Source organism: Sphaeramia orbicularis, chromosome 6 (genome assembly GCF_902148855.1).
Source record: "Sphaeramia orbicularis chromosome 6, fSphaOr1.1, whole genome shotgun sequence".
Classification (NCBI taxonomy): Eukaryota; Metazoa; Chordata; class Actinopteri; order Kurtiformes; family Apogonidae; genus Sphaeramia; species Sphaeramia orbicularis.
Window position 1 is genome coordinate 57,606,175 of NC_043962.1, and position 15,673 is coordinate 57,621,847.

Here is a 15,673-nt window from a genome sequence, read left to right on the forward strand (position 1 = left end):
TGCACTTGAACACACTGTGCTGTATGTGGTGTCACTGTTGTGCACCTGAATGCACCATGACCCCCCCCCCAGTGTGTCTGTACAGCCCCAGCACACAGCGGCGTGTCCTGTGGTCATCATGCACCAGACGGACAGAAAACAGACTCACGATACCACAGCGTCTGGTTCAGAGGACGGAGGGACGTCTCCGACCCCGAGGACGACAGCAGAGGAGCAGAACCGAACGGAGACGCAGAGGTCTGAGAGTCGAACAGACTGGACAGAGCTGCACACACACACACACACACACACACACACACACACACACACACACACACACACACAAGTAAATCTGTCGGTAGGTGAATCCACATGATGACAGCCTGTAAAACTACACCATGGTTTATGGAGGAGGTTCAGATGTAAAAATTCAGCATGAGCTTGACAAGACAACACGCAACAAGTGAGTTTATCAGCAACGTGCTGCATCGCTGTGACGTCCAGGTTCTGTACAGTGGGTGGTCTCCTATAATGGAGACGGTCTACAGGAACAGGACCTGGTACCAGAGTCGAGTCAAGCCAGTTCCACATAGTGGAAACATGGCGTTAGTGTTGGACTGAGCTACCAACACACACTGGAGTCCAATCCAATGTTCACATGCATGTGTGTGAAGAACAGAAGCATTCTGAACCTGTGGAGAAGGAAGAGGGACGACTGCAGCTGTTTTCAGTCCTTTAACTCTGTCCTTAGTTCTATCCATGGGTTCAGTGCACAGGTTTCCCTCTGAGTCTGGCCTCGTTCACTCGAACCTTTAGTTTTCTCTTTCTTTGTTCCAGTGCAGCTCCAGTTCCAGTGTCTACCAGTACAACTAAAGAAATCCAACTCATCCCTTTGTTTAGTTCAAGGACACATCTGACTCCTCACTCGTTCATCTGACTCCTCACTCGTTCATCTGACTTCTTTCTACTAAACTCTGCCGGTCGGTGTGTTGTTGTCATGGTGATGTAAGTCTGCCATAAATCAGTCCAGTCTGGTCTGACCCAACCAGGGAAGATGGAAAAAGCATTTGGAAAGAACCTATTTTGGTGAAGATCATCTCATTTTAAACTGTGGACTATGATCAGACATATATATAAAAATGAGACTTGAACAGAACACAGAACATCTGTACAGGACCTTTAATGAACTATGTCTGTAGGACTAGTGATGGGAGAGAAAAATGACAGAAAAACAGTGAAGGACCAAAACAGTCAAATCTTGTGTAGTTCCTCTTTAAGCGACACTCACACATCCATGAGCTCAAAGTCCAGCAGGTTCCACAGCTGTGTGACCTTTGACCTGAACACACCATCATCTGAGAGAACGACGACCAGCGAACACAACTGGACCTGAACCACACCACCACCACAGCCCAGCGCCCAGGTCCAACACCCAAAGGCCTTTCAGTTTGATCCATATACTAGTCCTCACAAGTCTGTTAGTGGGATTAAAAATCTGAAAGATTCAAACCTTTTGGATGTTTGGATGAACAATATCAAACTTTTAAACATTTAAACCAGAAAAGTATGTTTATGAAACAAACTGCAGTTACAGTTTTTTCCTGTTATTGTACATTTGACATGTAAAATCACAGTCTATTTTTGTCATTTCATTGATATTTTCCTGTATTTTAAAAATACAGGAAAAATCTGTCAAATAAACAGTGAAAATTCTGTTAAACTACAGATTTTTTTTTTACAGTGTGGACAACACATTGGACTGGTCCTGTCAGATGGAGACTCTGCACCAGAAGGGCCAAAGTGGACTTTATTTCCTACGGAGATTAAAGTCCTTCAACATGTCTGAGCCTCTTGTGTGCAGCTTCTAGCAGACTGTGGTGGTGAGCACCTTCAGCCATAGACTTGTGGCTGAAGCTTGATCAGACAGAGCTTGATCAGAAAAGAAGTCCCAAAAATGGGAAGCCTCATCATTGGGCGATAAATTATTGTATGCTGTGCATACTACAGGTGTTTTATTGTATTATTTCACATTACTTTTATTGCACATATTATATATTCATATATCTTTTATTCTGTTTTTACCACTTCTTCCTTCCATTGTTGGTTGTATGTGGGATGTCTGTGGTGATGGGTCAGTGTGTTTTTTGTACAACTGTAGTAACCAAACAATTTCCTGCAAAGGATCAATAAAGTATCTATCTATCTATAAACAGACAATAAAAATACTGAGAGGAAACTAATGCAGTATCACCACTGCCCCATATGTTACACAAATATAACCTCCTGAACTGGGAAAACATGATCAAATATACAAAGTCATGTTTAATGTTCCAAATCATTAATGACCTGTCATCTCCTCCACTCAGACAAATTTGTAAACATAAGAACTAGGGATGAAAATTATCGATTAATTCATTAATCGTTAGTTGGTTGCCCTTATTGATCGATTAACGATTAATTGATAAGCAGCGATTTTCCTGAGAACCTGAATTTCTTTTTCAATACGGTCTATAAGAATAAAAGCTAAATATTGTTTAAACACTTCATGAAGAATTCATCTGTTGATGTGGTAGTGTGTAATGGGGGGGTGCACGTGCGTGTGTTTCATCGGGGGGGTACTCGCACGTGCGCAGTACGGCCAGGGGACATGTGTGTGTTTGTTGGTAACTGCGCATGTGTGTGCGTCACTGCGTGACTTTCCGTCCTCCTTCTAATCCTATGGGGGTACGGTGCAGTCCGTGCCCCTGCAGAAGTGAAAATGAAACTTTTCACTCATTTATCTTTTCGTCCTGAAGCTTCACAAATGCTCGACATACCTGTGTCCTGGATCAGGATCCTGGAGGATGTTTGAACTTCTGTCTCACTGACCGTGGACTAGACCAACCTCCAGGAAAACGCTCTGATACCGACCCCACGTTTGTGCGTGTATTTGTATGTGCCACAAACAGACGGACCGGTCTGTGTTTGGCTCCTCCATGTCCATACACACATTCTAACTCATCGGCTATCCCAGCTGCGGCATCACAGCGCGGACAAACCAGCAGCATTCAGACAGGTGTGGACGAGCGGAAAAGGGCATTAACCGACAATAATTTAATCGAGCAAATTCTTATCAACAATTAATCGTTAGTCGATTAATTGTTTACATCCCTAGTAAGAACAGCCTCGTTTCGTTTTACCACAGGTGCATCCACAGGGGACGGCAGAGTTCCACCGAGCTGAAGTTCAGTAAAAGCTGCACATGAGCAGAACACCGTTCCAGTTCAAGCAGAGAACTGACATCTGCGAATGGGTTCAAACCACATCTGAAAACTGGTCCAGTAATCATAGGAGCTGACAACATTAGACGTCCTTTAGTCCTGTCTCTGTTGTATTTTTCTGATGTGTTATTAATTGTAAATCTTGTATTGTACTCGTCTGTGTTTGGGTATTTTAACTGTATGTATGTAAATGGTATGTTCATAACCTTGTTGTTCCTTGTAGGGGGACAGCTCAACATCTGTCCAGTTCCTGCCGATGGAAAACAGACATAATCCGTGTATCATCTGTTCTTTTCATATTCGATTAAGGAGCAACAATCGGAAAAGGAAAAAATGACTCCTTATTTCATTATTCATGTACGAATTAAAAATCAAAAAAACAAAAAACGAGTTTTTCATTTTTTTTGACTGAATGCACAAATTAAAAATCGCAAATAAGCAAATGGACTAAATGTCAGGTTTCGTGTTTTTTTTGTTTTTTTCTCCACTTTATTAATCAAAATCTGGCCCAGGAGCCAGTTTGGTGGAAAAGGGGGAGGATGACATGACAACTGAAAAAACAAAACCAAACAAACAAAACAAAACAAAAATATATATATATATAATAAAGAATAAAAAATAAGAAGAAGAAAGAAAGAAACAAAAAGTGGGAGATGGGGGTGTCATGTTAATATTTTTATGATCACATGAAGTAGTAACTTCTGGGTCAAACCAAACTGGATATCAAAAGTGTCAACATGAAACTCCACATTTAGTCCATTTGCTTATTTCCAATATTTAATTCATGCATTCAATCGATATAATGGAAAAGCAACTAATTTTTTTATTCTGTTTTTGATTTATACATGAAAATGAAATGAGTCATTTTTTCATTTTCCGATTGTTGATTCTCAATTGAATATGAAAAGAATGAATGATACACAGATTAGACATGCTTTTAACTCTGGTGCACTTACAGCAACGTGAATTCATGCAGTGTTCCTGTTGAATAAACTAATAAATAAATGAATGTAAGTCCTGGGAAGTGGGAGGGGCGTTAAAGTGTGTGTGTTTTTTCTTTTTATTCACCTTTGTTTTGATTCATTTCTCAATAAAAACATCGACAAACAAAATACAAGGAACATTTCATACCTGATCTGACAGTAAAACCTCCTCGTCCTTGTGCTGAACAGATGAACGTACCTTTCATGGTCTTGGCGTGGGCTTCGCTGCTGCTCTCACACACCGTGTTCAGAAACTCATCCACCTGTTTCAGCGACAGAGAGTTGTGCAGTGTCTCCAGAGGGTAGATAGAGGGCACCATGGAGCAGCCTTCGAAACCTGAGACACACACACACACACACCAATGTTACAATAACTACAACAGGCTCCAGACAAACCTGAAGTGTCCATTTATGATCACAGTGACAGACACTGCAGACTGACCTCAGACACAGAACATAAAGAGCTGTGAGGAACCAAAGAGCAGCAGCAGAAGAAGAAGAAGAATAAGAAGAAGGAGAAACATGCAGACCGCATCAGGGACAGACTTCAGTTCACACTAAACTGTGAGAATCAACACATGACGAACTCCATCAGTCTGTGATGGAACAGAATCAACTAGAAGAAGCTCCGCCCACAGGAGAACTCGGGCTCACACATGGGTCTGACACATTCTGAACTAACTAGACTTACTCAACATGAACCAGCTGCTTCTAAACACACATCAGTAGTTTATGTCTGCATTCACAGGACAGTTTTCCCTCTTAATGGACCCTTCACTAAAGCCCTCCCCCAGAAGGTCCACTCCTGACAGATGTCGTCATTTCTGCTTTTCCAAAACCTAATCCAGGGGTGTTAACTCATTTTGGTTCAGGGGCCACATTCAGCTCAAGCAGCTCAGACCAGTAAAATAACAGCATAAAAACCTATACATGATGACAACTCAAAAATATTCTCTATGTTTTAGTACAAAAAAGTAAAAATACGTTATGAACATGTTTAGTTTTGCAAACGATCCTTTCACAAAAAATGTGAATAACCTGAACAATCATGAACAACTTGAACTTTCCAAGAACAGTATTCTGCCTCATCTTATCTTACATGTGCACCGCAACTCACAGATCACAGTGGATCTACAAGGGCACAAAGCATTTAGTAACAGGCAGAATAGAGTTAAAATTCCACTTATTTCTATTAATAAATGTAATTTTGTTCATAGGTTAATCACGTTTGATGAAAGGATAGTTTGGAAATGTAAACATTTTCATTATGTGATTGTACTTTCACAATTTTTCACATTGAGACAAAGAAATACCTAGATTTATTATTTCTAGGTTTTTATACCATTACTTTCCAGGTCTGACCTGGATGTGTATGTGGCCCCTGAACTAAAATGAGTCTGACGCTCTTGCCTTGGAAAACAGATATCTCCCCTTCTCTGTTTAAAAAAAACCTCATGCACACGTGACCGTTTTCAGAAAAATCTGAGTTTACACGGCCTCGTACATCTACAGCAGGGGTCTCAAACTCATTTTCTTTCAGGGGCCACATTCGGCCCCATTTGAAAAAATATTACACAATGCCTATAAATGATGACAACTTCAAATTTATGTCTGTTTTAGTGCAAAAAACCCCCATTAAATTCTGAAAATACTTACTTTTATAAACTATCCAAACAAAAAAGATGTGAACAACCTGAAAAAAACTGAAATTTATTAAGAAAAATTAGTGCAATTTTCTCAGTCTTCTTCCTCCACTTCTCATTAGTCCATGTGCATTCTGGATCAGATCTCCAAAGACACTAAACACTGAGGAACAGGAAGAAAAGAGTTCAAACTGGACTGAATTTAATACAGACATTTCAGGTTGGACACATTTGTTCAGGTTAGTCACATTTTATCGGTACAGGAGAGTTTGGAAATGGAAAGAGTTTCATAATTTAATGTGATTTTTTGCACTAAAACAAAGACAAACATTTGCAGTTGTCATTATTTACAGACATAATGTAATATTATTTTCCATCAAACCCAGTAGTAAATCTGCAGTCATTCTTTTGTGTGGGTTCTTCTGCTGTTCTTATTGGACTGTAGATCAGATTGGTCTGGATGTGGAACCCACACTAACATGAGTTCCACAGCCTGGACTGTGGAATTTATACACTTTGTAAATTCATCCCAGGGGGCGGACTGGAACCTTTGGGGGGACACATTTGGGCCCCGGGACGCATGTTTGAGACCCCTGGTGTACAGCGTCAGGAGCGTGAAAGCCTGTCGATGGCAGCGGTGAGATCGTCCAGTACCATTAACCAATCAGAATCCTGGAAAGAATCGCAACAAAACATTACTTTTCACATGTGACGCAAATGTATTTCCCTCTGTTTACATGCAAATGTAAAAACGGAGATTTGCTGAAATCTCCATTTTTGCTGGAGTTCATATGCTGCGTTCCAGTCCACCTGTAACTGGTGTTCTTCCATCCTTCTACTGGTGTAAATGCACTGGAATGTCAGTCAAACCTGTGACTTCCACCTGTGAACTCGTACTAGAGCAGGGCTGTCAAACTCATTTTAGTTCAGTTCCACATTCAGCCCAATACGATCTGCAGTGGGCCGAACCAGTAAAAGAAGAACAGGGAAAGAAGTCAGATTACATTATGAAAATATTTACATCAACAAAGTTTCCTTACAAATCTGAATAACATGAACAATCTGAAATGTCTAAAGAAAAATAAGTGCAATTTTAACAATATTCTGCCTCAGTTTATCATTTACACATGTACATTACAATTTACATTACAATTACAAATACACAAAACATTTAGTAACGAGCAGAATGTTGGTAAAATGACATTTGCTTCTCTAAAGACATTTCAGGTTGTTCATATTTGTTTGGGTTTTTCCCATTTTTTGTAGAAGGATAATTTGTAAATGTAAACATTTTCATGTAATTTTTCTTTTTTTACACTAAAAAAAGAGATTTGACATTTTCATTATTTCTAGGTTATTATGGGACTATTTTACTGGTTCTGACCCACTTTAGACTGAACTGGCCTGGATGTGGAACCTGAACTCAAACTCTGTTGACTCCATTGATTTTCAATATCTACTGTGTAATTTTTGTATTTCACAAATTCATCCCACGGGCCAGATTGGACCCTTTGATGGGCCGGATGTGGCCCCCGGGACACATGTTTGACACCTGTGAACTAGATCCATGTTCTCCCAGTTCTGAGTTCTGACGTCACGTACCAGTGGATGTGGTGTTTATGCAGATGGTTTATTTAAACAAGGTCTTCTACTCTGACATTATTTGTCTGTAAATGTTCTGTATAATCAGCAGCTGCTCTAGCGTTAGCTAGTTTTCAGTTCAATGAGTGACAGAATAAATTAAAACCAAATCCAAATCTACAAGTAACATTAAAGGTAGAACAGCTTCTCTCACCTTTAGAACAAACACCTTTAGCGATAGAAATGATTGTAAATGAACAGAACGTACGCTCCACTATGCTGGTTTGTTTACATCTAACTCCCACAATTCCTTGCGCTCAGGCAGTTTGACGTGACTTGCCTGGAACGCTACAAAGTCGTGAGTCGTGGTTTGAAGTTGTGACTTACGGGCTCAAAAAACAGCCTGGAATGCAGCATTAGAAACCATCGTTTTTCAGTGGGTGTGGCCATCGTTGTCATGTAAACGATAAACACAAATGCAGAAAAACCTCTGCTCTGCAGATAGCAGCTGCGTGCACACGTGGCCTCTGTCTGGTTCTAGTAGAACCTTCTATGACAGACCTGCTCTGTGGTGTAGTGGTTCTGGAGGTTCTGTTCAGAATGGGATTGTCCTCAGAACCAGGATGGGAAACACAATCCGCTCCTTTGACTTTCCTTCCATTTGGTGTCGTTCGCTCACATCCTGCAACATTTTTGTCTTTAGGTCGTTTTCATCTTCACACATATTTTACACGGTTTCATCTTTTACGGTTTTTTTGTTTTTGTTTCATGTTCTGCATCCATTTGTCTCGTTTTATCATTTTGTCTTCTTCTTCTACAAATAATAAATCACTGAATGGAATGATACCATGTTGCCGTGGTTACACATTTGTCCAACCCCCCCCATCCTTTGACAGAATGAGTTCAGCTCCTTTAAACATGGACATTACACAGGTTAATGGACTGAATGACAGAATAGACTGGACTCTTCTCCAACACACTCAGCTTTAGTTCAACACCAAAACCAATCTGGACCAGTCTGGACCAGTCTGGACCAGATCTGGCCCAGTCTGGACCAGATCTGCTGCTGGAAGGGTTGAACATCAGGATCCACAAAGACAAGGTGATTATTTTTGATCTGAAGTCACAGATAAATGCAGTGAAACTCACCATCACTGTCCGCTGTGTGTCCTAAATCCACCGCGATCATAAAATAATCACAGAAAACCCTCAGACTTTTCTTGGACACAGACTCTGATTGGTTTGTGAGGGAGTTTTCAATCACTGACGCCTCATATGAGGTCTGAACATGATTGGAAGGTGAGTGGTGTTACGATGCGTGACAGATCAGAGGTCAGAGGTCAGTCCATCCATTCATCCATGGCGTGAACATGAACCGGCTGCAGGTGGAGTTAAAGGTGAACCACAGGACACGCTTCCCCTCAAACCGTCATGCAACACCAACACGGCAACAGCGTCCGAACAGGAGGAGGAGCAGACATACCGTTAGTCGGATGTCTGGCAAACGACACTGAAAATCTCTTAACCGGCGGCATAGAGAGCAGCTCTGAGGAGATAAGAGGAAGCAGGGTTAGAGAGTGGACGCTGGGGTCAGAGGAGGACGACCGAGGAGCTGTCAACAAAACAAACAAACAAACAACCAGACAAACAAACAAACAAACAGACAAAACAAACCAACAAAGACTAACAAACCAGGAAACAGACCGACAGCTCTGAGGAAACAACAGAACTGAGAACATAGAGTGGACTGTGCAGCTGACAGAGCTGTCAACAAACAAACAAACAAACAAACAGAAGTGTCCTGTCAACAAACAAGCAAACAATGGTCATGTCATCAAAGATTTAAACCCACAAACAAATAAAAATGTCCTGTCAACAAACAAACAACTGTCCTGTTGACCAAGGTTATTATCGTTAACGAAAACGAACGAAATGACGAAAACTAAAATTGAAAAAACATTTTCGTTAACTGAAATAAATAAAAACTCTAATTAAAAGAAAAAAACGATAACTAACTGAAACTGTATTGTGAGCTTACAAAACTAACTAAAACGTATAAAAATTATGGATACAATTCCCTTCGTTTTCGTCTTTGTCAATGTCGGATTGATATGAAATTAATTTATTTGGCTCCAGCAGTTTGAGCTGGTGACACCATAGGACACTTCACAGTCTGTCATGTCTGGTCACTGGTGGTTTCCAGTCGTCTTCTGCTCCCCACTCTACCTGGAACATACAGACTAAAGCTGGGACACAGCAGCACAGTCCTGTCTGGGGTTTACTGTAGTCATACATGGGTCAGTTTTTTTTTTGTTTTTTTTTGGCGTACCGTGTGTGTGCGCGTGAGTGACAGACAGAGCAGAGCGAAATGACAGAGACAAACAGGACTAGCATCCAGGTTAAAACTGGAGTTTATCACCATGAAAAGGCCTTCCAAGCCCTGAACTGCACAGTTTAGAAGAGGAGAAAAGAGGAGGATGAAAACTAATCCAATTACAGAGGTATGGAACCTGTTAGAATGTTCAAAAACGTTTGATGTTACTAGCTACAGCTAGCTGAACTGAACTGAAGCAAAGTTGGATAATAATGGAACTGGAGATGATTAAGAGAGGAGAGATCTGCTAAGGTGTGGTTTACTGATGAGGAACTGGGTTATATATGTTTATAAGTGGTTTATATATGTTTCTATCTGCTTTAACTGCTGGTTAGCTGGTTATATATGTTTCTGTCTGCTTTAACTGCTGGTTAGCTGGTTTATATATGTTTCTGTCTGCTTTAACTGCTGGTTAGCTGGTTTATAATAGGTTCCTATCTGGTTTAACTGCTGGTTAGCTGGTTTATATATGTTTCTATCTGCTTTAACTGCTGGTTAGATGGTTTATATATGTTTCTATCTGCTTTAACTGCTGGTTAGCTGGTTTATATATGTTTCTATCTGCTTTAACTGCTGGTTAGATGGTTTATATATGTTTCTGTCTGCTTTAACTGCTGGTTAGCTGGTTTATAATAGGTTCCTATCTGGTTTAACTGCTGGTTAGCTGGTTTATATATGTTTCTATCTGCTTTAACTGCTGGTTAGATGGTTTATATATGTTTCTATCTGCTTTAACTGCTGGTTAGCTGGTTTATAATATGTTCCTATCTGCTTTAACTGCTGGTTAGCTGGTTTATATATGTTTCTATCTGCTTTAACTGCTGGTTAGATGGTTTATATATGTTTCTATCTGCTTTAACTGCTGGTTAGATGGTTTATAATATGTTCCTATCTGCTTTAACTGCTGGTTAGCTGGTTTATATATGTTTCTATCTGCTTTAACTGCTGGTTAGCTGGTTTATAATATGTTCCTATCTGCTTTAACTGCTGGTTAGATGGTTTATATATGTTTCTATCTGCTTTAACTGCTGGTTAGATGGTTTATATATGTTTCTATCTGCTTTAACTGCTGGTTAGATGGTTTATATATGTTTCTGTCTGCTTTAACTGCTGGTTAGCTGGTTTATAATAGGTTCCTATCTGGTTTAACTGCTGGTTAGCTGGTTTATATATGTTTCTATCTGCTTTAACTGCTGGTTAGATGGTTTATAATATGTTCCTATCTGCTTTAACTGCTGGTTAGCTGGTTTATATATGTTTCTATCTGCTTTAACTGCTGGTTAGCTGGTTTATATATGTTTCTATCTGCTTTAACTGCTGGTTAGCTGGTTTATAATAGGTTCCTATCTGGTTTAACTGCTGGTTAGCTGGTTTATAATATGTTCCTATCTGCTTTAACTGCTGTTTAGCTGGTTTATATATGTTTCTATCTGCTTTAACTGCTGGTTAGCTGGTTTATATATGTTTCTATCTGCTTTAACTGCTGGTTAGCTGGTTTATATATGTTTCTATCTGTTTTAACTGCTGGTTAGCTGGTTTATAATAGGTTCCTATCTGGTTTAACTGCTGGTTAGCTGGTTTATATATGTTTCTATCTGCTTTAACTGCTGGTTAGCTGGTTATATATGTTCCTATCTGCTTTAACTGCTGGTTAGCTGGTTTATATATGTTTCTATCTGCTTTAACTGCTGGTTAGCTGGTTTATATATGTTTCTATCTGCTTTAACTGCTGGTTAGCTGGTTTATAATAGGTTCCTATCTGGTTTAACTGCTGGTTAGCTGGTTTATATATGTTTCTATCTGCTTTAACTGCTGGTTAGATGGTTTATATATGTTTCTGTCTGCTTTAACTGCTGGTTAGCTGGTTTATATATGTTTCTGTCTGCTTTAACTGCTGGTTAGCTGGTTTATAATATGTTCCTATCTGCTTTAACTGCTGGTTAGCTGGTTTATAATAGGTTCCTATCTGCTTTAACTGCTGGTTAGCTGGTTTATATATGTTTCTATCTGCTTTAACTGCTGGTTAGATGGTTTATATATGTTTCTATCTGCTTTAACTGCTGGTTAGCTGGTTTATAATATGTTCCTATCTGCTTTAACTGCTGGTTAGCTGGTTTATATATGTTTCTATCTGCTTTAACTGCTGGTTAGCTGGTTTATAATATGTTCCTATCTGCTTTAACTGCTGGTTAGCTGGTTTATATATGTTTCTATCTGCTTTAACTGCTGGTTAGCTGGTTTATAATATGTTCCTATCTGCTTTAACTGCTGGTTAGCTGGTTTATATATGTTTCTATCTGCTTTGACTGCTGGTTAGCTGGTTTATATATGTTTCTATCTGGTTTAACTGCTGGCTGCTTTGTGCATCTCCTCTCAAGCTTTGCACATCTTCGCATTGTTTCACGTAAGTGACGTTGTGTATGGATTGCACCCCACCTCAACCTGCTATAGGGAATTTATACATTGTACGGTACATTGTGTCTCTGCTCAGTCCATGAGCCGCCCTAACCCCACCCCCAAATAAAGTGTCCAGGGTAACCCATATCCACGCCTCACTAATTTCTTTGAATAGGATGATGAGGAAGATAAAATATATGAAATAACTAAAACTAAACTAAACTAAACTAAACTAAAACTAAGCATTCAGAAAAAAACGATAACTAATAAAAACTAACAAACCTGCTCTAAAAACTAATTAAAACTAACTGAATAAGAGAAAAAAAAGTCAAAAGTAATTAAAACTAAACTATAATTAAAAATCCAAAACTATTATAACCTTGCTGTTGACACAGGATGACATATGCTGCGTTTCCACTACATGGAACCAGCTCGGCTCGGCTCGGCTCGGCTCGGCTCAGTATTCCTGCAGACCGTTTCCATTACAGGATACTACTGACTTTACAGTACCTGGTTGCCATAGCGATGCGGCGCATTATTTCCGTGTCACCTGCTCACAGTTGCTGATAAACTCTCGTTGCGTGTTGTCTTGTCTGAATTTTTATGTCAGCCACCACAGACTGAATCTCCTGGAACGACCCTGGTGTAGTTTTGGGCTGTTCTCATGTGGATTAACCTACCGCTGTATTTACTGTCCACTAACATATCTGTTTTTTGTAAAAAGGCGGGTCGCAGAGAAAACTGTCTGACCAATCAGTGGTCTGCAGTGTTTACACGTCACGGTTTAGTATCAGGTCCCCAGTCCTGGAACCTCAGCGGAGGTGATACCAAAAAACTAGTACCAGGTACCAGATTCCAGGTCCTTTTTCATAATGGAAACACAAAAAGGCCGAGTCGAGTCGAGCCGATACCACACAGTGGAAACGGGGCAATAAATAACTAAATAGAGTCTCTTCAGGTTTGAACATCTTTCATTAAACCCGTTTCATTTTCATCTGTGGAACAGACGTCTGACACTAGACCTGTCTAAACACCATGTGACCAGTAGACAGAGGTCAGCAGAGTTTATTTCCACTGCAGGACCTTTAAGACACAGTCAACATCTGCCCAGGACCAAAACCCACAAACAGATGACCTGCCAGAACATCTGTACATGTTATTGACACAAACAAAGGTGAACACGTGTCCGTCAGATTCATGACGGACACAAAAGCCATTAATGATGCAGCGTAGAGGGTTTTTAATGTGAGGACTAACAGAACTAACACGACTCCTGCAACAGGTCTGGAGTCTGGACTGACACCTGAAAGAAAATGACAAACAAATCCATCAAATGGTCAACGAACACATTAGTAAACACGGCTGTTACATGAGCTCCATTAAAAGGGAATATTAACCAAGTCAGTAACAACTGAGGAAAAGACGGCAAAGCATTCACATCCTTTCATTTCTGAGTGTCTTCTCACATCCAACCCAGGTTAGAATAGTTTTGGATTTTTCATTATAGTTGAATATAGTTGTTTTTTTTTTTTCTCATGAGACTCTAGTTGCACAAAATGCTGTTTTCACTGCAATTTTGTGTGATATACCAATTTCACTATGCCCCAAAAAAAAACACCTCTTGCAAGTGCAAAAAAATTTCAGCGTAAAAACGCGTGTTTTGGCGAAACTGTCGTTTTCCCATTAGGCAAATTTTTATGTGCAAGTTATATTCACGCAATTTGAGGGTCAATGGAAAAGCAACTACTGACAATGTATTTGTTGTTTAACCCTTTAGCGCCAAAGTCCCAATATTGCAACAAGCAACATAACTGACTGAAACAGACCATAATAGTTTCAGATGGAGTTGCCAAATCTTGTTACCACCATCCACCAATAGGAGGCGGACATGTGCCCCTTCAATCCTAACACCATTTCAGGGCATGTTTGTATTCAAAGTGAAGAAGAAAATCCACTTTAAAGGCGTGGTCCGACCTGGTTTAGTGAGTAAAGTCAAATTAGTTTTAGTTTTAGTAGATATGGACAAATTTGTCTACTCTACTGCTTGGATAAAAAGCTACTAAAACTTACTGCATTTTATTTTCGACTAATGTTTAAGTTCATTTAATTTAAAGATAAGATAAAAAAACAAACAAACAAAAACACAATATAAATTCCATCTAAATATGTTCAAAGTTCAATTTTACTAAAAGTTACACAATCCAATATGGCTGCCGCCCTGTGATGTAACAACACAGTACATTTACTCCCATCCTAAGCTTCAGCTCATACCCAATATTTTGTTATTTTCAGGATGACTTTATCTCAAACCACTTCCAAGATACAGCTTTTTGAAATCTTGATATTAAAATTCAATATTAAAAACAAACAAACAAACAAAAAAACTCTCCAGCACTTTAAGGGTTAAGTTTATGTCACCACACATGTTGATGTTTTTCAGTTGACACTAACTTACTGCAGTGTGTTGAAAAGCCAATCACAACCATGTTTATGAACTGACATTATCTAACAGGCACATTTATCCACATGTTCAAATGAGTTTAAAATATTAACACACACCTGCAGTGGCCACAGTCAGCCACTAACACCTGAGATGAGTGACAGCTACATTTAATATTGAAAACAGTTCTCAGGTTCTCCTTCTATGTCAGAACCTGCTGATTGTGACCCCCATAATCCTCCACCAACACACACCTGCTGTCATCCTGGACCATTTTCCCACCATGGTGTGAATGTGTGTTTTCTTCAACTTCTACAGGTTCTATTTGATGTGGTTCTACAGGTCCAGTATGTTCAGGTTCTACAGGTTCAGTATGTTGAAGTTCTACAGGTCCAGTATGTTCAGGTTCTACAGGTCCAGTATGTTCAGGTTCTACAGGTTCAGTATGTTGAAGTTCTACAGGTCCAGTATGTTCAGGTTCTACAGGTCCAGTATGTTCAGGTTCTACAGGTTCAGTATGTTGAAGTTCTACAGGTCCAGTATGTTCAGGTTCTACAGGTCTTGAGGTCTGAACCTACATTTTAACTGCTGGAGCTTTTGGACTAAAACTACACTGCTTGAAAACCAGGAAACCATTTTTCCACTGTGGTGTGAATGTGCATTTTTTTCGACTTCTACAGGTTGGAAAGAGTCGACAGAAATGACAACAATGTAGATGAACAGAGACCAGTGGAAAAAGGCTGTGAAACCTGCAGAGTCAAGCTAACGTTCAGCAGATTCAACCACCTGAGTCTAAGGAAAAGAAACAGAAACAGAACAAGAGCAACACACTGATGAATGAATAAAAACTGAAAAGGATCACGAGGCTTAGAAACAGTCAGGACATGAAGTGTACATGAGACGGTGTCCCAGATGTAAACAGTAGTGGACAGTTCTATTGGTCAGCCACAGTCCACCCACATGCACCACAGTGTCCATCCCACTGTTCATGTGGACGTTTACACATCATGCAGTAA

The 15,673-nt window shown here is 39.8% G+C and overlaps 1 protein-coding gene across 3 annotated transcripts in view; it reads right to left on the minus strand.

The window, feature by feature from the left end:
• ppip5k1b (diphosphoinositol pentakisphosphate kinase 1b) overlaps nt 1-15,673 on the minus strand; it is a 73,797-nt gene that overhangs the window by 2,011 nt on the left and 56,113 nt on the right. For 2 of the 3 annotated variants that reach the window (XR_003935571.1, XM_030135990.1), the window contains exons 25-26: nt 4,422-4,559; nt 149-265 (exon numbers count right to left, since the gene is read on the minus strand). Coding sequence is in view for 2 of the 3 variants with exons in the window: in XM_030135990.1 (XP_029991850.1) it covers nt 149-265; nt 4,422-4,559 (255 nt within the window). In the remaining variant the exon portion in view is untranslated. The remainder of the gene's footprint in view (nt 1-148; nt 266-4,421; nt 4,560-15,673) is intronic. The other variant, XM_030135992.1, reaches the window with a different exon arrangement.